General features: G+C 34.8%; 1 protein-coding gene across 12 annotated transcripts in view; it reads right to left on the reverse strand.

Moving 5' to 3' along the window:
- The window catches only part of LOC125059143 (calcium-dependent secretion activator), a 55919-nt gene that overhangs the window by 8398 nt on the left and 25773 nt on the right, over positions 1-21748 (reverse strand). For 5 of the 12 annotated variants that reach the window (XM_047663391.1, XM_047663392.1, XM_047663390.1 and 2 more), the window contains 18 exons: positions 21537-21617; positions 21138-21307; positions 18376-18532; positions 17570-17691; positions 16356-16500; positions 15860-15966; positions 14852-15027; positions 13879-13899; positions 13189-13365; positions 12222-12358; positions 11162-11352; positions 9336-9498; positions 8442-8589; positions 7278-7390; positions 5757-5795; positions 3269-3437; positions 2177-2309; positions 1109-1283 (listed from right to left, as the gene is read on the reverse strand). In XM_047663391.1, the coding sequence (XP_047519347.1) occupies positions 1109-1283; positions 2177-2309; positions 3269-3437; positions 5757-5795; positions 7278-7390; positions 8442-8589; positions 9336-9498; positions 11162-11352; positions 12222-12358; positions 13189-13365; positions 13879-13899; positions 14852-15027; positions 15860-15966; positions 16356-16500; positions 17570-17691; positions 18376-18532; positions 21138-21307; positions 21537-21617 (2424 nt within the window). Of the gene's footprint in view, positions 1-1108; positions 1284-2176; positions 2310-3268; positions 3438-5756; positions 5796-7277; positions 7391-8441; positions 8590-9335; positions 9499-11161; positions 11353-12221; positions 12359-13188; positions 13366-13878; positions 13900-14851; positions 15028-15859; positions 15967-16355; positions 16501-17569; positions 17692-18375; positions 18533-20261; positions 20271-21137; positions 21308-21536; positions 21618-21748 lie in introns of all 12 variants that reach the window. The other 7 variants (XM_047663399.1, XM_047663393.1, XM_047663400.1 and 4 more) reach the window with 5 other exon arrangements.

Here is a 21748-nt window from a genome sequence, read left to right on the forward strand (position 1 = left end):
GTATCATAACAGTATGATAGATTTTCTCGACACCAATATTATATTTCATCGTCTATTAAAGTTTTAAGAGACCAGGAATCTAGAAGAGGAAGAAGTATGATGTCCTTGTGCTACGCTGGGATTAAATAGTAAAATAACCTAAATATAAAATTAAGTGGCACAATTAATAAGCATATTATTTCGTATTTCGTGGTTTACATATTTTAATTCAGTCTCATCTGGTTCATCTCCTTGTATAAGGTGTTCTCGTTGTTATATTAGTCCACTAAGTTTAAAGGTTTGGTGTTTTTTTTTTTTACATTTTTTAAAGGTATTGTATTTTGCAAGGAAACTAGGGACCCCGCATTTATTGTACAGGGATTCTGGTGTACGTTTACTACGACTAATTTAGTTAAGAGATTCCAAAAATAATTTTAATTTCTTGTCCCTACGAAAAAAAAGCCAACATCACAAGGTGTTTCCAGGCAGTCACCCATCCAAGTACTGACCTCGCCCGGCGTTGCTTAACTTTGGTGATCGGACGAGAACCGGTGTATTACAATAGCAAATAGCAAAAAAGTGTCGTGACAACTTTTCGTAAGAATTTTTTCCGTTTAGCCCCCTTTCACAACGCGCGATAAGGAACTTCGTTCCAATTAGACCACGTCTTGTTGATTTGATTGGACAGTATGCAACGCAACGTTTTAATAACACACTGTCTCTTTCCATGACAGCGTAAACAGAATTAGCAAGAGACGAGTGAGTTAGATAATAGATAGAGATAGAGAGATAAGAGAGAATTATTTATTTTTATTAATAGGATCAAGTAGCCGCTCAATTCTGAGGTCATGAGTTTGATTGACGGCCTTCCCTATGTGCGCTTTAACACTTTGCTTTACACGGAATACATCTTCGTGTGTCAGGCACAAAAGGCTGATTACCTACTTCCATAGTAAGAAAAATGTTCACAAACAGATGAGGAAAAAAGTCACAATAACCAGAACAAAAAAAGTTAATTTTGGAAGTAGTGTTTAGTCAAATATATAATTTTATTATAATAGCCCTAACAAATTAGAAATCTCTCTCATCAAAGACTAAACATTTTCATTTTACTATTATAAATGTTAACCTGGAATGACGCCTCCGTCTTCTGTATGCAGGTCTCCATCATGTCGCTTGCCATCAACTTCAGGCGTTGTTCCAGGTGGGACCTGAACTCTGGTTCTGGCCAGTGCAGGTCTCTAATGAAGCTTTGCAGAGCATCCAGCTTCCAGAATAATTCTTCACTGGTAGCACAACCGTTGCTGTAATAGAAAATCAATAATGGGTGTCTTGTGTGCACTCTGCTTGTGAAAAAAATTAAAAGCGAAGAGATGCAAGTAAGTAAGGGAACAAATGTGTCCATACTAAGACGGCTACAGGATATATATGGAGTTTTTTTGGACACGCAGCGATGCAGAAAGTTTAGAAAAACTCTTCGTGACTGGAAAAGTGAAGGGCACCAGACCCAATCCCCTACTCCGATCAAGCCCTTACAAGTCTTACCATCACTCAAGCGCAAAGAGTTGCCGAAGACAGAGGAGAATGGAAGAAGTTGTACGTTGTGTAGGCGAATGCGACTAAAGAAAAAGATCCTACTGATTTGAAGGATACAAAACCGTATTTTGTTTCTTTCTTGAAGTTCGTAGCCTTAAGTCGGGCGCATACATACTGATTCCTGATCAGGTTTCCGTATCAGGGTTTCAGATGGTCCGCGTGCAAACAGAATGTTCTATTTTATTTCCTATTAACGACGTTTTATGCCCTTTTTGTCTAGCGCCAATAAAAGAGCAATGAGCATCAATTCGTCTTCGTCGTCCATATTCGTGCGTTATCAGAAGCGTCTATGATGGAACTGATCGTTTAAATTCCGAATGCAAAAAACAGAATGTGTGCGCTCTCCACACGGAATTCTTGATTAGGAAACCTGATCAGGATTTCTGATCAGGAATCAGTATGTATGCGCCCGGCTTTACAATGGGGCCTGAAGTCAGTACATTACTTCACCTAGAAGCACAAGGAGCACAATAAAACCTGGCATAAGTACATGTCAAAGCCGTATTTGTGACATGACAATTGACAACCCATGTCATTAGGAAACGTATGTAAAAATACTTAAGTCTTCTAGAAAAAATCGAGCATAAATAAAAATTGTTACCCTTTAATCTCCCATCGTTCCTTTTCAAAACCCTTATGCAGGGATTGCGATATTGAAGACTCCATAAGATCAACGTATCGAACGACCAATGGTGCGAAGGTGTCACGCAAATGTTCGTGAAAAATGCCGTTTCCTGAAAAATTTAGTATTTATTAATATAACTTCAATAAAAGGCAACAAGCATCTACAGAAGCATATGTAAGCTGAAAATAATCTAGCAGTGAATTTTAAGTAATAAAAACAAAAACTTTGGATAGACGATTTGTTTATGAACAGTTAATTCGCGTCCCTTTATAAGTTATATAAGGGAATAATATATGTTTTTGGATTGTTTGTTTTCTAGAGAATACTAGTTACTTATTTCTTAATCCTTTTTCAAATAAATATAGTTTTTTTTATTGCTATTCGAACCTCTTTTTGGTTAAATGTCTGAGATCAATACTGAATAAGGCTCAAAAATAGTTGTACAATTTAAAAAACTAAGTCACACAAAACCATAAAATTCTAAGAGTAAGCATTATTTTTTTTTGGTTATCTAAAACACTTAAAACTTGAGATTTATTTTTTAATCCAATTAATTATATGTGTATGATAGGAGTCTAATCAATTCAGAATCAGTCACAGAGTTCAAAAAAGGGATAAAATGAATGTTAGAGTTATTTGCAAACTATTTCTACATTCTACTGAGTGTTATTAAATAATTTAACACCTTTGTACTTCGTTATTAATTCGTGTTAAATTATTTATTCTAAGTCACACAACAAAAGGTCGCGTTAAGGTTAGCTGAGACCCAAGCGATCACATAAGTTAACATTCAAAATCGAGATTTAGCGCTAAGTATGACATCACGTCAAAAAGTATTAGATTTTGACATATGGGTGTCAGTTCCAACTAGGCCTCGTTTCTGAATCACACCCTTAGAGCTCAAAGGCATATTAGGAAGATTACTGAATTATTAAATTCCAATTTTATGTTTGCATTTTGTATAATTTGTTTTGCCTTAGTTGGGTCCCAGCTCTTTTCACCTGAGCCTTTACCTGCTACTCCACTGACTACAGTTCTAATCTAGGTAAAATCTTAAAACCAGCTTGCCTTTCGTTTTACCATCGGTGCGCAAATAATCATTAAGGATTTGGAACAATGGGAATGAATCCCAGGTATCAGGGGGTTGTTCAGCTAAAACCCTGTCCATGTCAACAGCGAATAACGCCCAGAAGATTTCAGCGTGGTCTGTCAGAAGATCTGAGAACCATGCGAATGCCTGCGCACAAAAGAGTGTATAAGTTTACACTAGAATCAAGTTTATACTAGAACCAAGTTTACACTAGAACCCTGTTTACACTAGAACCCAGTTTACACTAGAACCCAGTTTACATTAAAACCAAGTTTATACTAGAACCAAGTTTACACTAGAACCCTGTTTACACTAGAACCCAGTTTACACTGCAATCAACTTTACATTAAAGCCAAGGCCCAAGTTTACACTAAAGCCAAGTTGCACTAGAACTCAGTTTACACTGCAATCAAGTTTACATTAAGGCCAAGCTTACACTAAAGCCAAGTTTACTCTAGAACCCAGTTTACACCAGAACTGACTACACTTTCAGCCGTATTAAAACGTGGCTAAATGTTTGTTACTATGGTTACAATTTTATTTAAAATGGTAAGCATGACAACAATTGCCGCATTAACTTTAAGTCGCGTTTTACAAGAAGTCTGTTCAATTTAAATAAACGTGTAGCTTTGTAAAATAAATCAAATGCTAAAAATGCAATGCAATTAATGTCAATTAATTAATTACTACAATTAACGAATTACTTTTAACAATACTCATGTATTATATTCTGGTGGGTATTAAAGAAATTGGCCAGTGTAATTGTATTTAACTGTTTCTCAACTTCTAAAATTTATAATTTGAAAAAAAGTCATGCAACTAACTACTTTATATTTTAAACTATGTATATATAGGTATTATATTAAAAGCAAGCGTTAAGATATAATGACACATCTTTAATTCCAGAATATTTTGTTTCAGACTAGAATTAAATATTTGCTTTGACATATTATATATGTTACATATACATTCTATAGATATAGTATACAAAACAGGTTTATAGGAAGAGATGGCAAAATAAATCAAACTTTAAAGATATTTTTCTAATTTTTTAAAAGATTTAATTAACGTTATAGACCACAACTTATTTCTAAGCTGTTTGTGTGGCCATTGACGGACCGCATGTTGCAGTCGACACCGACTCCTCTAAGCGGTCGCCGCACGGCGATCTGCAATTTCCATACTAAATTCACATCCGCAATACACGGACCGCACGACCAGTTTCTCAGCGGTCGGAGCAGTCGCTCTGCAGTCGAATTTTGCCGTGCGGTCGACTGCTTAGAGCTGCCGGACCCACCATACACGAACCGCTACAAGCGGTTGCTGCCGACCGCACGCCACTCCCTCAAATAAAATAAAATACTAACTAATTCATCAAATGAAACGGACATTCTAAAGTAGTTGAAAAACTTTTCAGTGTCTTCTCTCAGCTGGTGATACAAAGTATGAAATATTCCATGCTGTTCTCTTGATTGTAGTATTGGATGCACCCACATACTACGGTGTCTTCTACGCCTACGCTCGCGTAATAATAGTACAAGTAGCAGTGTTTCTTCATCGAATTCCATCTTGTAAATGAACTCGCATCAGTATTATTTTGCGGTCGAACACAACTGCTCCAAGCAGTCGTAGCCGACTGCATTATGCTGTCTACTATTACGCTCTACAGCAGTCGGTCTTGACTGCAACATGCGGTCCGTCTATGGCCAGCTTTACAAGAACAAATCAAATGGTTGTATCGTTGTAACTATAACTCCTAGCTATTTAAAGAAACGAAGCAATTGCGTTTAAGGTAAGAATTGAAAATAGAAAGAGCAAGCATCATAAGAGTGGAAAAAACTAGCAAATTTCACTTCGACCTGTGAAATTTGTCGCATCTGCAGAAACCCTAATTATGAAATAAACTAAACTATTAAAGCAAGTGGTTTGATATCACAAATCTAATCGTGATCATTTGTCTGTGGTCAAACCATAGTGAGAATGAACCTTCATAGACAAGTACCTTTTATGCTGAGCGCAACAACTATTGTAAACGATCACGTGACTATAAGAAAGTTAACGTAAGAAATTTCTATGTGAAATTTGCGATGATAGCATTAACGTTCCAAATTTAAAACCTATAAAAGATAAACTGTAAGAACAGTTTGTAAAATCACGTGATTATCTTATAATTTAAGTTGACGTAGATGCTAAATGTGATCTCCGTTTGTATGGCGTAATCTTTGGGTCTTCTAAACTTATAAGCACAGCTTATATGTTTTGCCACGTTTATTTATATTCAATGTGACATTAGAGACTTTTCTCTATAATAGACAGTTAGTCTTTACTAACTATTTGAGGTTACATGTATTGTCTATTCCTTTTCTAGTGTATAACATGAGTCACAGTGTTTGTTCGCGTCTCATGCCAGTAAAAGGCACTTGGCTAGTACGTGAATTATTAGTGATGAGCGAGCAAAGTAGTTACATTTTGTTGACCAGTCGATTCCGATTTTGCGTTATAAACCTGCGGAGAAACAAAAAAATAAGATAGAAGTGGAGTCAAAGGTCGCAAAATGTTAACGTGTCGATAAGTGAATTTGTTTAGTATTGAGCAATTTATTTAGGTACTTACGATACTATATTATATTATTATATAATTGTATTTTATATGACATTACATTAGAACGCCTTTCACTATCTATATACATATATAAAAATGAATAACTGTTCGTAGGTCTCGCTAAAACTCGAATGGCTGGACCGATTTGACTAATTATGACCTTGAAGTATTTGTGTCAGTTGTATACCATATACAAAGATGTCTTCAAAAACTTGTATTTAAAGCTATTAAACACAAGCTTTTAAAGGCATAGTATGAGGTTAAATCTGTTTGGTCAGTTTAAAAAAAAATTGCATTAAACTTTGGCACAAATATATGTAGGTACGAAGTTCACCGAATCATTTAGTTTGAGAATAAATATAAAAACTTTAGAGGTGTCAAGGGACACCCGGATGGAACGAAATTCCTTTCGATTAATTTATATGTTAATTGGTATCATAACAGTATGATAGATTTTCTCGACACCAATCTTACGACGAAAAAAAAAAGCCAACATCACGAGGTGTTCTCAGGCGGTCACCCATCCAAGTACTGACCTCGCCCGACGTTGCTTAACTTCGGTGATCGGACGAGAACCGGAGTATTACAATAGCAAATAGCAAAAAAGTGTCGTGACAACTTTTCGTAAGAATTTATTCCGTCTAGCCCCCTTTCACAACGCGCGATAAGGAACTTCGTTCCAAAATTTAAATACATATGTTAATTCAAACTGTGTAAGCTAAACAAATTCACGTTAACGACAAAGCGACACATCACAGACATTTAAAACATTGATACTACGATTATTGTATTACGTCACGAAATATTTCAGACTTATTTCAATTACGTTCGTGATTCATAGTACAATAGAAAAGTTTTTCTATAACAATAAAGACAACGGACTTATGTCTGGCTGAAAATATTATATGACCAATAAAACATGTTTAGCCAAGACATTCTTCTATAGTGCTTTTACGAATAAGCTTTCACGTACACGTATTATATGATATTTTACCTGCAGGTGCTACGAAATTTTAAACGTAGTTTACGTTCTACGCGAGGCGTAGCACTCGCCCGACACGAGACGGGGTGAGAAAGTAAATCGAAAGAAAACGGCGGTTTCTACGTAACTAGTTAATTGGTTGTGTCGTGGTTTCGTCTTTTGTTTTACAATCTCACCCGCCTAGATTGACCAGTTAATACCAATTTAAGGTTAGATAAAGAATATCAATGTATTTAATTCTCAATAGATTATCATTAATTTAAAGTGAAACCAAATTTATTTAAAATATATTCTAGCAGCAAATTTTTAAACTTCAAGAAACTTATTTCAATTTGAAAAGGCATTTTGCTTGAGATGTTTTATCGGTAAATTGTATCGGTTTTAATTATCACTGATAACTATACCTCTGCATAGTGTTCTTCATTCTGCTGCAAAAGATCTACGCAGAGCTCAGCCAAACGGATCAGGTCCTCCAGCTTCTTCGCTGGAGTCACCATCGTGTCACCACGCAAATCCTCTGAAATTCGATTCAATCACTCATCGCTATTTTGACGACCTCATTCGAGTCTACTGTTATCTTTATTTGGTTTATTTAGTTATATACAAGTATATTGAGTCCATGGTAAACAATAATCTTTTGATTTATAATTTTCACTTTTTTGCTAAAAACATATATGTATGATTACACGACGTCAAACATACATTATACAGTAGTGAATTAATGTCTAAAGGTGATATCAGACGGTTCACTCGAATGATTGTTCACTCGAGTGAATGCTTCATTTTTTTTCATTCTATGTTCACACGGCTTAGACGAAATGATACAGAAATGAACATTCATTGTTCTTTCTTTTAAATATGTCAACGAATGAAGTCGTACGTCTTGGAATTAGTTTAATTTGTGATCATTTAATCAAAGAGTTGACAAAAAAGAAGCAAAAAAAACGTCGCAGGTGGTGGGTGCGACCATGGATTGAAAGAAGAAATTTATTTAAAAAAAAAAGTAATGTATTTTGATCGTTCCACTTGAACATCATTTTGCCGCATGAAAACAATATAATAACACACAGAAAACAAAAGTTATAACTTCGTCGACAACGTGATGTCAGTCGGCTACAGGACTCGAAACAAAATGGCCGAATCCGAATGAACGTTCTCTCAGTGTTCAGACCGTTCATTTCTCGTTCATTCGGAGTGGGAATGAAAGGTACCGGATGCCAATATCCAACACTGTTGGATCGGTTCACTAATGAATTCATTCGGCACTCGTGTTTCATTTTTTGTTCAGACATTTCATTTCGAGTGAAATGTACCGAATGAAAGGTGAAAATGAACAAAAAATGAACCGTCTGATATCACCTTTAGGAATTTAAGATGATTCATTAGCGATTTGAAAAGTGTATGGTTATTTTAGTTACGATTATATGATTTATAGTTCAGTGTGCTTTTTAGAACATCGCCTTTGTCGCTTGTAATATTGCGCATGCGTTCAGGGTTACCATCGTCTTACCATGTTAATGGCGTCTTCTACTGAGTTTGCTGTCAGGGTACCATCAGACTGTACAAACCTTCAATATTAGCTTTCTGACTGAGTTGTTGGTAGTTCAAAAGTGCTGCGTTCTCCAAACAATTTTGGATCAGGAACCTAACATCCTCTGGTGCAACTGGTGTTACCACGTCCTTCATTAACACTCGCTCTAATAGGGACAGCGTTGCCTAAAATTTGCAAGTATTAGAATGGATTCAGTAAAATTAGATTATCTTTAAAGTATACTCAATATATATGTTAACGTAAAATTGTAAACACCGTTAGATTGTAATCTATCTCGCGAGATTATAAACTGTCGAAAGATTGTGAACCTCAGCTTACTGCTTACAATTTAACGTATTATTATTCGGTAGATTGTACTACACTAACTTAGTTATCATTCAAACTTCTTTGGTCAATTACAGATTAATTTTACTTCCCAACAATTTCATATAACTACCGAATAATAATACGTTAAATTGTTAGCAGTTCGTTGAGGTTCACAATCTTTCGACAGTTTATAATCTCGCGAGATAGATTACAATCTAACGGTGTTTACAATTTTACGGTGACATATACACAATAGTAGTGGTAAGAATAAACAAAGAACACTTAATTTGAAAAAACTGCATTTAAAACTAATTTGTAATAAATAGGTTTCCGTTTATTTTATTTGCGTTTGGTACCTACGATTGATACAATATCAATGTTAAACACTTTGAAACAACGTTGTGATCATCTGAGGAAAAAAATATTATCAAGAGTACAAAGGAGACAGGAGTTCTTAAAATTCTTAATTAAATATACCTTCAGAGAATACAATGTTGGCTAGAGTTGTATGAATATGTATAATGCCGTTCTTGAAGGTAACAATGGCCATTGACAGTGAAATTTTATCTCTTTACTGAAAACCAGTCCTAAAACATAAACTTACTTTCAAAGCCCCCTCAGGCCTTCCAAAGGGAAATGCGTATCGAAAGTTGGTGACCTGATGTTGCAAAAGTGATTTCAGCCGCTCTTTGATCTCAGCGAATTTCTCCTTCTCCTGTACGGTGATGCTGCCCACACCATCGGGCCTGCCAGGCAACGTGGCGGTACTGTGAAAGGTTGGTTGGACTCACTCTAGTAAGGCACAAGCGGGAGGGGTCTCGGAAACTGCAGTATTTTAAATGACAAATATTTGATGAAATATCGGATCAGCCCTGCGATTCTGTAACTCACTTCACGAACTCACACAGCGGTTTTCGCATCGGCGGTCGCTCTCAAATCAGTCGTGAAGCAGTCATTTTATGATTTGGCATTCTGAAAAGGTGGGAGCTTGTAGTTTATTGTTTACCAGAATGCCAAATCATAAAATGACTGCTTCACGACTGATTTGAGAGCGACCGCCGATGCGAAAACCGCTGTGTGAGTTCGTGAAGTGAGTTACAGAATCGCAGGGCAGTCATAGCTTCACGCTTAAAGTTTCATGGGTAACCTTTGGAAGAGAGCTTTAAGGGTATACAATAACCAGTTACAAGTTTAGATTTGAGAAATTTCCCTTCGTCAAAAACCTATTGGATTTTGACATCCGGGAGTCATGTCAAAATCAACTCTCGTTTCTGAAACTTACTCCGAGTGTCTGTCTAGTAAAAATGTAATGTAAATAAGGTTCAAGTATCGTCATGTTGAATACTGCAATTTCCGTAAAACAGGCAGTTCAGTATGCATAGGATATTAACACACAAGCAGACAGAATGGATTATGTGCAATATTAACTTTACATGTAACAAAAAACCTGCAAGACCTTCCAGTAGGAATGAAAATAGAGTGAAATCTGAAATCAGTTGAATATGAACCAACATTGCGATGTCGCAACATCTAAATGGTGGTGGGCAGGCCACATAGCGCGCATGGACAAAAACCGATAGACCACCTGGGAGACTTGGTGAACTGACGACATCGTCAAGGAGGTTGGCTTCCAGTGGATACAGAGAGGCCAGTGCAGGGCGTACTGGAGGAAAATTAAGGAGGCCTACTTCGAGAAATGGACCCAATAAAGACGCTGGCGATGAGGTAGATACGTTTTACTATAGTGTATGTTTCTGTATATACAGTGCAGGATTCTTGATACAAATTGTTTTACTTGCATTAAAAGGGAAATATTTACAAATTAGATTATTTACATAGATTTTATATATAAGAGATTTAATAGTGGAGTGTTCAGAAGTTATTTTACATGCTTATTATATGATACTAACGTTCTAAATTTTAATATGTTACTTTTGTTACTACTACAAATTTAATTTTACCGGAAGTACCAAATTATTGACCAACTTACCACCAAGTTGGTCAATATTTAAACGCTTTTCAAACCATTATATACACAGTAACAATGTTACTGCTGGTAACAATTGAATTATTATTGAAGACCAGAAATTTGATATTATTTTCAGTCCAAGACAGTGGCGTAACTATACCATCTGTGACCCGTGGCAAATTCTTTTGAGTTTTAATAAACTTTGAGATTTTCAGCGTACTTAATTACACGTTGTATATGTCCTACTAATAGCCATAGACCTCCTCTCTTAGGCGAGAGGGAATGGTCTGTAGTCCCCTAACCCAATGCGTATTGAAGACTTCACATTCATCCATAGAACATAATATCTCTTGGGCAGAGGCTCTCTTGGGTCGGGGGTCCGTGGCATTTTGCCGTGCCACCCTATTGTTACGCCACTGATAGATTGATTTGCAAATAGCATTTATTAACTTAATAGTTACCTGTTTCCGTGGACATGGCTCGCGCAAAATGCGAAAGAGTAATGCATCAAAGTAGGGTCTACCATCTGTGTGGCGCTTTCGGCGACGTCAAGTAAGTCTGATAAATAATTAAGATGTCTGAAACAGCCTCTGACGCCGTAGCGTGCACAATACTCATCCAGAACGAAGACTTGGCCGGGAGAAAACCAACCCTAAAAAATACTTTGATATAAAATTTTGTCCATAACTGTCTATAAAGGTGTGTTTCAACCAAGGTTTGTTTATTTATAATATATTGAATTTAAAAAAAGAATGTATCACTGCAACCTTTTAGGTTTGGGCCTCAAATTTATCTGGTTCGTGATAGATATTTTTTTTCAAATAGGCAAGTTGTTTTCTTCTGTGCGATTCTAAATGCTAAATAACAATTATAACAGCATTTAGAATCGCTCGCTAAAATCGCATGAAAAGACCTCTCTTGCTTAACAAAGCAAGAGAGGTCTTTTCATGTCTTCGCTATTCGTTGGACTATTTAGTAAGTGTATAGGCAAAAATATTATAAAATATATGTAGTAAAATTTAGCGAGGCAGGCTCGGTTAATTATGGTTAATTTCGGCAACGCACTTGCGAGACTTCTGGCAGTGGGAATCAAATCAAATCAAAATCATTTATTCATTTAGATAACATGATGTACACTTATGAAAGTCAAAATAGAAATACATATTAAAAGCTTCTAGTTTTACATTTACTGCCAGTTCTCAAATCAAGGGCGTAGAACGGAAGAGAAGAACTGGCAATAAACTCTCCGCCACTCTTTTTAATCGCCAAGTTTTTTGTTATACACAATGTATGTAAGAGCTGCAACCATTACACCATGTTCCACATGGCATCTTAAGTAATTATTAATTACTAATAATAAAATAAATTAAAAACAAAGATTTGTCCTCCATTAGCAGGAGGCATGAAATAGGAGCACGCATTTGCATTCTCGTGGTAACAACACGCAAACGAATGAAGCCTCTTGTCCGTTTTCGTTTGTGTTTTGTTTTCTATGAAAATTGGTAATATATAAGCACTAACCAAAGAACAGTAAGGGTCTTGTAACCGATATTTCAATGATAGCGACTGCAACATCGAGAACATTTGCTGATGGTCAAATTGACATGGATCAGCTTGGATATAATCTTCCATGCCGTGTTTTCTCGCTTTGTCCGCATCTGAAATTAGTACATATCTTTGCTTTACTCTATTTGTTGACCACGATTGCAGTAGAAAATCTATATTAGTATCTATCATCGATATTTTAATAAAAGTTTTAAAATATTTATATTCAGTGTTAATTTTGTAGCAGGATTGCTGGGATTCGAAAACGTCAAGAGAAGGTAATGTCAATTGTTCCATCAATGTGCCACCAATGCTGGTGTTCTGTTGGCGAACTGTCTATTAAAACATAAGACCTAATCTTCTTTGAGAAAACTGTGAGCTTAAGGTTTTGAGAACGAAAGCCAACGCAGCCGCAGCAGAAGAATATTTTATTGGTGTTGTGGCACAACGCGAGGTACGTTCTATTGGAACCTGTCATATCATATAACTCACCCAGGGCCGTCTTAAACTAGGCTGGGTCCATTGGGCACACAAGAATTTGGGGCCCTTTTGAAAAGTGAAAAGCTTATTATAATTTAAAAATTTTACAAAGTACGATAACGGTTTCTTTCGAGATTTCTGTTGAGTCTTCTATTAAAACCATAGTAATTGGTACAGTAGGAATAGGCGCAGTTATCGATATAATGGCGTAGTATATCCCATGTAAATACCTTCTGATAACTTTTTTGATTGATGATTTGTGAAAAAAGTGTAATGTGCCCGACAAAAATGTTTTGAGAATAAATGTGGGAGAGAAATTGTCGGTCCTTCGGGGCCCCCTGAGAATGGGGGGCCCGGGGAACGGGCCCCGTGTGCCTTTATGGTGAAGACGGTATTGAACTCATCATTAAACACTCATTAACTGACCCGTAGTTCTTGCGCGGGATCAGCGGTATTAACATACCTCCCATAATTTTGATATGCGTGTCAGATGTTGTGGGAGGTGTCGGTTTGTGGCTCTGTCCAGTCGCTCGGTACAGGGCCATCACCCAGAGGTGACACTCATTCTCATCGCTGACACCCATCAACACCGATTCTCCATCTCTGACTGCGTTCATGAAGTATTTAGCACCTTCCAGCTCTGAAAAAATAACATATTTTATATAATAAATGTAATCAAATAACATCGTGAAACGGGCGGCTTTTTAAACTGTTGTCCAGGAAAAATAATAAAATTATCTATGTAAAAATTAAGATGAAGAAGCAACGAATCTGATTTATATTTAAAAAAATAAAAATAAATCAATGGCGCTACAACCTTTTTAGGTCTGGGCCTCAGATTTCTGTATCTGTTTCATGGTCATTTAGTAATCTAATAGGCAAGTAGGTGATCAGCTTTCTGTGCCTGACGCACGCTGTTGACTTTATGGGTTTACGGCAAGGCCGTTTCCTCACTGTAAAATGCGCACATCGAAAGAAAGTCCATTGGTGCACAGCCGGGGTTCGAACCTACGAGCTCAGGGATGAGAGTTGCACGCTGAAGCCACTAGGCCAACACTGTTCAATGCTGTACATATATATATTATATTATATAAACAAATATATACATTATACATCATAGTCGGTATTTTATGTGAATTTTTTTGAAACTCACCTTGACCCACCATCAATTGAGCTGAAAAAAGAAACAAATATTAGGCATCTAGTCCCAGTTTTTTTTAATTATTATACTAACTTATTTGCAAGAATATGGTACAAAAATGTTATGATGGTATCTAAAGAATATGCGAAATATTCTGTCAGAATAGCGTGCAAATTTGTCTTAAAATGAAATTTTACATAGAAGTTATATACGTATATACGTACATTATGAGTTTTATCAATCAGACAATTCATTTAAGTGAATCATTTAATCATGCTACGAGTACATACGTCTAATTTGTATCTACAATTTTCATAACCTAAAAAGTAACTATACAAATTATTTAAAATTAATAATCAGATAATTAAAACAAATTTTAAAAGTTTGGTCCCTGTGCCAGTGTACCTTTAAGGCTGGCAGCATTTCCTCGCTGTATTGCGATATTATTAGTTTTTGAAGTTATACTTCTTTTGGCGCTTTAGGGAAAAATTATGTGAGTAAATTTTTACGATGCGCGCGCACACCGTCACAAAAAACCGACACCCTGAAGTTAGCTATAGTCAACATTTTAGTTATTTCTATTGTTAGTGTCGTTTTTTCTAAAAACTTGGAATAAGTTTTTAGTTTATATCTTGTTACGCCAAAGAAGTATAACTTCTAACGCGTGTACATAAGTTTTTTTATCTTTTCTTTTTTTTAGAATCTAGGCTAGCTATTCAAAGGGGGAACGCTGCCAGTATCTTCGGAACCTTGCCTAAAGGGACTCCTTTTAATAATATATTTTAGTTATTATATTTTAAGGTTAATTATTGTTTTAGTAGAGAATTTTTATTAATGTTTTCATTACGTATGTAACTAAGCAATTGTTGTATGGATTAATTAATAAAGAGTTAATATATTTAGTTCTATTTGATATTTAACTTTCTATTGGCTTTTAAAGTTCTTGATAATCTTTAGTTCTCGGTATAAAGAGAACATAACTCACCACTTGCCAACTCAATATAGTCCACAGTGAATCCATCAAGCTGCATCATTTCAGCTGGTTCAGACTTCTTGTCCTTATAGGAGCAGAGGGCAAACGTATATTGACTGACTTGCACTAACACCATGTATCGCCGTTTCCACTTCCGCCATACAGCTTTGCCAATTACGTGGAGGTAACTAAAATGATAATACGTTCCAGTTAAGGCGTCAATTATTCAAATAAGGCAAGCCCATTTAAATAATGTTTAAGGTGAGTCGAAAGGTTCCTTAAACATTATCATACATTTGGGTAGTTTAAAAAATATAGAGCATAAAAAAATTGATGATAGTAAGCAAAATAAATTTATTTTAGTTCTCACGTTTCAATGTATAATTTGGATGTAATAATAAAGTGGCTGTTTAGTTAAAAAGTGCACTAGCCCCCACACTAGGATTCCCTGTGTCGTGGGCAGCTAGTTTCTTCTATTTGTCATGTTAACAGTACTTGACACAACAATTTCTAAATAAATATGTATACATATATCGTTTTACAGAAAGTGGTACCATCAACCATTTATATAGGCTAGGCATGCAAATGTCATATTAATTATCATAATGTCATAATAATATTTATAATTGTTGTCAAACTTATGGTCTAAACTCTAAATACTCGCCCACGCTATAAAGGCACCTTGTTATAAAATTTTAATCACCTTCCCCTTGAAAGCATTACACGGCAGTGATCTATAACTTCTAGGAAGGTGATTAAATAGTTTCATAGCCATTACGAGTATATAGATACATATACAATTTTATTATTAAACTACTGTTGCACATTGCACAATAAGAATAATGTCCGTTTCAGCATAGGACCTGTTGAAATTTTGTTTAAAATTGTTAGTGAATGTATAAAGTTTTGAATAATATATGAAATTACGATGTAGGTTTTGTACTAATGAACTACACGTTATATTTTTTAAATTAAGGCCAATTACTAATATATACAATATATAAACAATAGTATTTATACCCGCAATGCTTCATATTCAATGGTTTATCCATTCTGCACGCGATTTTAATCCTCAGATCTTGATCTGGTAAATTTTTGGGTACAGTCATTCGATGCCACTCCGGTGCCTGTAAATAAACAAAATAAATAAATCAGTAGCGCTACAACCTCTTTAGGTCTTGGCCTCAGATTTCTGGATCTGTTTCATGATCATTTTTAAATCTAATAGGCAAGTAGGTGATCAGCCTCCAATCCTCCAACACACGCCGTCGACTTTTTGGGTCTACGACATGTCGGTTTCCTCGCGATGTTTTCCTTCACCGTTGGAGCAAATGTTAAATGCGCACATAGAAAGAAAGTCCATTGGTGCACAGCCGGGGATCGAACCTACGACCTCAGGTATCAGAGTCGCACGCTGAAGCCACTAGGCCAACACTGCACTACAAATAATCAAAATATTTTCGCAAAATATATTTTAATACTTATTGTTAAACGAAAAATAAAGAAATAAACTAACTTTGCTAGACAGCGGCGTAGGTCTGAGTAAAACTTTCCCAAGCTCCTTGTCTTCAAGTGCTAGTACACCAGGGTTCTCTGTATACAGCTTAACTTTCACAGCTGGAAGTGGCTGAGTTGTACTGAAGTCACCTTGTGTGTCCCACCTGTTGATATGGGATGATATCAAACGCTACATTTATAGTATTTAAAAAATATCACTTTACACTGTATATTGAACGTTATTACCTAGGGACATAATATATTTTTACACGCTTTATATTAGCTTCATCTGTATGTATGTATGTATGTAACAGACTCCTTCGGACTCGATTTTGACCCACTTTAAACGGACAGATTTAATTCAAACTTTGTACACTTATAAAGAATCAGCGACAATATGATAATTTCATAGGTTTATCTCGAAAAAACAATGAAATTTTTTTTAAGTCCACAAAGCAATACGATTAAATTGAGACAAGACGTATTGCTGCTAGGACTAAAAAGTGCAAATTAATATAGTTTAAAAAAACTATGTGCCATATTTTTCGTCTATCGAGCAACCCACGCTTTTTCACAATAATACCAGTATTTTTTGTTCATTACCATTTTCAGCCTAAATTAGGAATTATTTTTCACTTTTTAGTTTGATGTGCTTTAAAAGCGTGTTTTATAGTTTTTTTAAACTATATTTATTATTATTAGCTTCTATGATAGTTAACCGTGACCGTTAATTATCAGTTTTTTGGTGAAATACAATATCTTCTTCACGAACGGCTTTCAGATGATATTCGTGACGATCACATCGTTACAAACATAATATTATATGTTCACAAGATAATACAGTATACACTATTTTGTAATGTATATAGCACATCTGTTTACTAATAATAATAATAAAGCTTTATTTATGATATAAATATGGTTGTGAATTGATCCAACACTAGTCCCCACACTGGGGAGTCAGTGTGTTGTGGGTAAGATTACAATTATTCCGTGGTATTTAAAAAAAAAATTTAATAAATAAAAGTCGTATAGGTATAAAGTATGCGTAAATGTATGAGTATATGAATGGATGTGTGTTTCACACTCCGTCTTTGAGACAGAGTTGTTATAAGCGTGCGCTGTTTGTGTTAGTATTAGGAACATCAGAGTCTTAAATTAAGGATGTTTTGAGATCAATTTGTGAATAGCTATGGAGGTTGTATGTATGTATGTATGTTGAATGCGACTTACATTGGCTTCGAAGCCTCCGCCTGATCAGTCTGTAGTTTATCCCCACCTTCCACTTCCATGGTACAGTATACTATTCTATTCTGCGCCAAAGACTTTAGCCCCTTCACTTCCATAACAACTACCTATAGGATCCCATCATTAACAACAATTATTAAATGTTATTTTAAAACATTCGAAGCACTATAAAATACTATGAGATACATTACATACATACGATTCTAAGTAGTAGATATAATCTCGATAAAAATAATCTAAGCATACGACCAACCAGGCTCCAGAAGATAAACCACTTCTTATATGGATACTGTACGAAATTAGAGAAATATCACTGCATAAATTCAAAACTCTCGTTAAACGTAAATTAATCAATAAAACTTTTTATAAATTTGACGATTATTTAAACGATTCTAATGCTTGAGATAAATTTGTTCAGACAATTTGTATGACTCAAAACGTGGCGATAAAAAGAGTGGCGGAGAATTTCTTGCCAGTTCTTATTGCCCGCTCTACTCCCTTGACTTGCAAACTGGTAGTAAATGTAATAGAATCAATTTAACATATTTTCTGTTGACGTTCAAAGTGTACTCGTATTACTATATGAATAAAGTTATTTTAAGTTTGAGTTTGAGTTAAGTTCATACTGGATTGAAAAACTTTCAAAACTGAGGACTTTATTCCTTAACTTAATACCTACTTACTCGAAATAACAATCAGTTATGGTCCTATTTGAAACCATTGACACGTTACTAGAAATTTCTCTTTCCATTGGCTACTTTCATCCCGCTCAAAGACCTACCAGAAATTACCTCTATTTGAAAAGTAAGAACCACATCCATTTTAGTGAGTTGGGTGTCTACATCCCCTCCGTCACCTTCGCCACCAGTCAACTTGTTCGCTAAAGAGCCTTGCGATCTGAAACATAGCTGCTTACTCAATCTTGGACTCGGATCTGGCCCGGGGTTCCTATACCACCAAATAATTTGTACCCACACCATTTTACGCGTTACCATATCAGAATAACAAGACAATTGTATTACATTTGAGTTTAAAATATTTAAAATTGGATATTTCATACCATCATAATGCCAGTGACAAATATGTAGATGTTAATTGCCCCATGATAATGGTTACAGGATACATTCACAAGGTAGCATACCATCACCGATACCAAGAATGATTAAGCATGGAAAATGGGAAATATTACATAGATTATGGAACATACAAGCTATATTATAACTATTTAAGGGTGATTAGGAAAACTGTACAACTATTACGTGTATGCAAAGCCTAACAAGCTTTTGTTTATACCTAGTGTATTGAGTATTTAAATAAGTAAAAAAAGTGAAATGAAAAAGCTGTGAAAGAAGAAATGTGTCGGGCTAGTATTCTACAAATGCTTATCAGAAGCTTTCGTAGTACAAGCATTTAAGCTTTATTCGAGACCTAATCTATTAAAAAGCGTTCTGGCAAGTGGAAGCTATATCCATCCGTTGTCATTTGGTCAAATAGTTTTATTGTTAATTTTGCGACCACTTTATTATTTGGAATTAAAACCGTTGGAGAAACAAGGTTGAATTTTTTATGTAAGAACTTTTGTATAACAGGAATCATGTACTAACAAGTTGGATGTACAACGTCTGTGGTAGTTGCTTATTGTGGCGGACACACTTGCTTGACCACTACCGTTTTTTATTTATTATTTAGAACGGCAAACGGGCAGGTGGCTCACCTGATGTTAAGTGAACCGGCCACCCATAGACTCAATGCTTTCTAATGATTGGTACTCTCTTTTCTAGAAGGACCCTAAGTCGATTTGGTTAGGAAATACTTCAGTAGGTCTATTTTATATACAACATATTTTGATCTAGATAAATGACCTACTTGAATACTATAATAATAAGTAAACTCTATTATTAAAATTACTTGTTATTAATTTTCAAATTGACAGGAAATTAATAATACTTGAAAGTATTTTTATGATCAAGGATTATGTTTAGGTCTACTTGAAGCCAGACCTAAATTAGGTTCTAATTTCTTCTCTTGTACCTAAAAGCTTCGACTATTTCTTAGACCAAATAGAATCTAATAATTTTGAAGTGAAACTTCTTTAGGCGCATGAGGGTAAAATTTTTAAAAAACATCACGAAGATTGTAGCGATTTTGTCGAAGAAAAAGTAGAAAGAGAGCGATTGAGACCGATTGAGAGAGAAGGGTGAATTACCTTATATAAATTCTATTTTTCAAATTAAAATTTCGTAAAGAGAATTTATGAAATATTAGTATTTTATATTTTATGCAAAATAATTTATTGAAATCTCAAATGACAAAATGTAAATTAAAGTGCCACGTGTTTTATTGAACAAATAAATTTAAAAAATTAAATTTATAATTTGTATTAATTTTCGACACTTAATATTTTAATGACAATTAAATTCATTAAATTCCTAACATATCTTCCTTTTTCCCTCCAAGTCTCGGAAAACAAAACTTAAAAATTAGTTTGCCAAAGAAGTTTCACTTCTGACATGTGTACTTTGTACGCACTTTTTTATTATTTGTTTCTCCAAGAGTCATCTAGCTACACTAAAGGGTCAACTACTGTGGTCATGACAACATTTGGATGAAATTTACAAGGTTAGGTGTCATCCCGGCTACTCAAGACACGTGCGCAAATTATATATGGACTTATTACTTGTACTTCCTTTATCCGGTTATGTGCCAGGATCAGAAAACCAAGAAATGAACAAGTAGACAGTAACATAACATAGTAAAAGTAACATAAACAACATAGGGGAGAATTTGGAAAATAATGAGAATTCGAAACCAATTGTTAAAGTGTTCGATTGTCTGTAAAAGTCTTTGGAAACAAAATAATTGAGATTTTGAAATGATTAAGTAATTAGGTTCTTCTGTTCAAATCAATTATTCCAAAACGAGACATTTTTCTCTAATTTTGTTTTTTTAATTTGTTTAAGAGGTTAGAGATTAGAAATATGTGAGTATTATTTTAAAATTAAAATCATATTGACTTGTATTTTTAAATACAGGTTTCAGTTACATTAAATGTTCTAATCAAGACATCAATGATATATTATTTTGTGTGCTATATAAACATCTTAAGATAAATGTATATACTATTACAATTCACAAAATTTTTAAGTCAATAACAGTTTTACATAACGAAATATTTGTTCTGTATAAAACTGTATTAAATTTATGTGTATCGCAGCCAACTAGCTCAATAAGCCGTTCAATTTACAGCTTAGCCTCTTAACTTAACAGCGCCGTTTAACTACCGGCCTGAAAGATATTCAGCCGTAGCGTTTGTAACATTTAATAACTTGGCTGGCTAATGCTTAGGCCATTCGTGGCTATGTGATAGAAATAAAAAAGACAACCATCATAAGACATATTTCTCTAAAAATTAATTTGCATTCATTTTAAAATTAAAGTCACTGAATTCACCTTTAAGGCCATGCTGTTAATTGAACGGCTAATGAAGCTAGTTGGCTGCGACATATACACAATATTTATTAACTTAAATTTAAAAAAAAAATTATAAACTGACCTGTGATTATACCGCTTGATTTTATGAAGGCCGTACTTTGAGTCCGCTCCCCCCTTGGAGACAGGGAGGGACTCAAGGTTGGCCATCAATAAATTTATTGACGATTTCAGTTCTTCAATATACAGCGACTCCATTTCTTTCAAAACGAATTTAGGCATCAACTTGCGGTTCTAAACAATGAATGTAATAGTTAAAATAATATTTTTTCTTTTCAGTATTACTGTTATGAATTGTTTTCAAATCACACAAAATTTGGTAAAAGACAATATCAAAAATGAATTATAATTACATGTGTTGAAGAGGTTATTTTTAATTTTGGGATATATACTTCTACTTTATATAGCATCTCAGTTAATCATATACTTATATGCTTTGACTGGGAAGAAAAAGGTATATTACCCTTTCCATTTCATTGACTTTCTGCATTCGTCCATCCAGTTCTCTTCTTATAGCTGCAGCCTGTTCATCCGCCGAATCCAACTAAAGAAAACGAAAGGAAATTAGTCATATAAATTCATTTATAAATTAGGATTTAGAATTACTACATTCTAGTAAAGTTGAATTATAAATAGTAATTAACATTTCTTTAATTACTTGCAAATTGCAAGGCC

The sequence above is a fragment of the Pieris napi genome, chromosome 19 (genome assembly GCF_905475465.1).
Source record: "Pieris napi chromosome 19, ilPieNapi1.2, whole genome shotgun sequence".
In the NCBI taxonomy this organism is placed as follows: Eukaryota; Metazoa; Arthropoda; class Insecta; order Lepidoptera; family Pieridae; genus Pieris; species Pieris napi.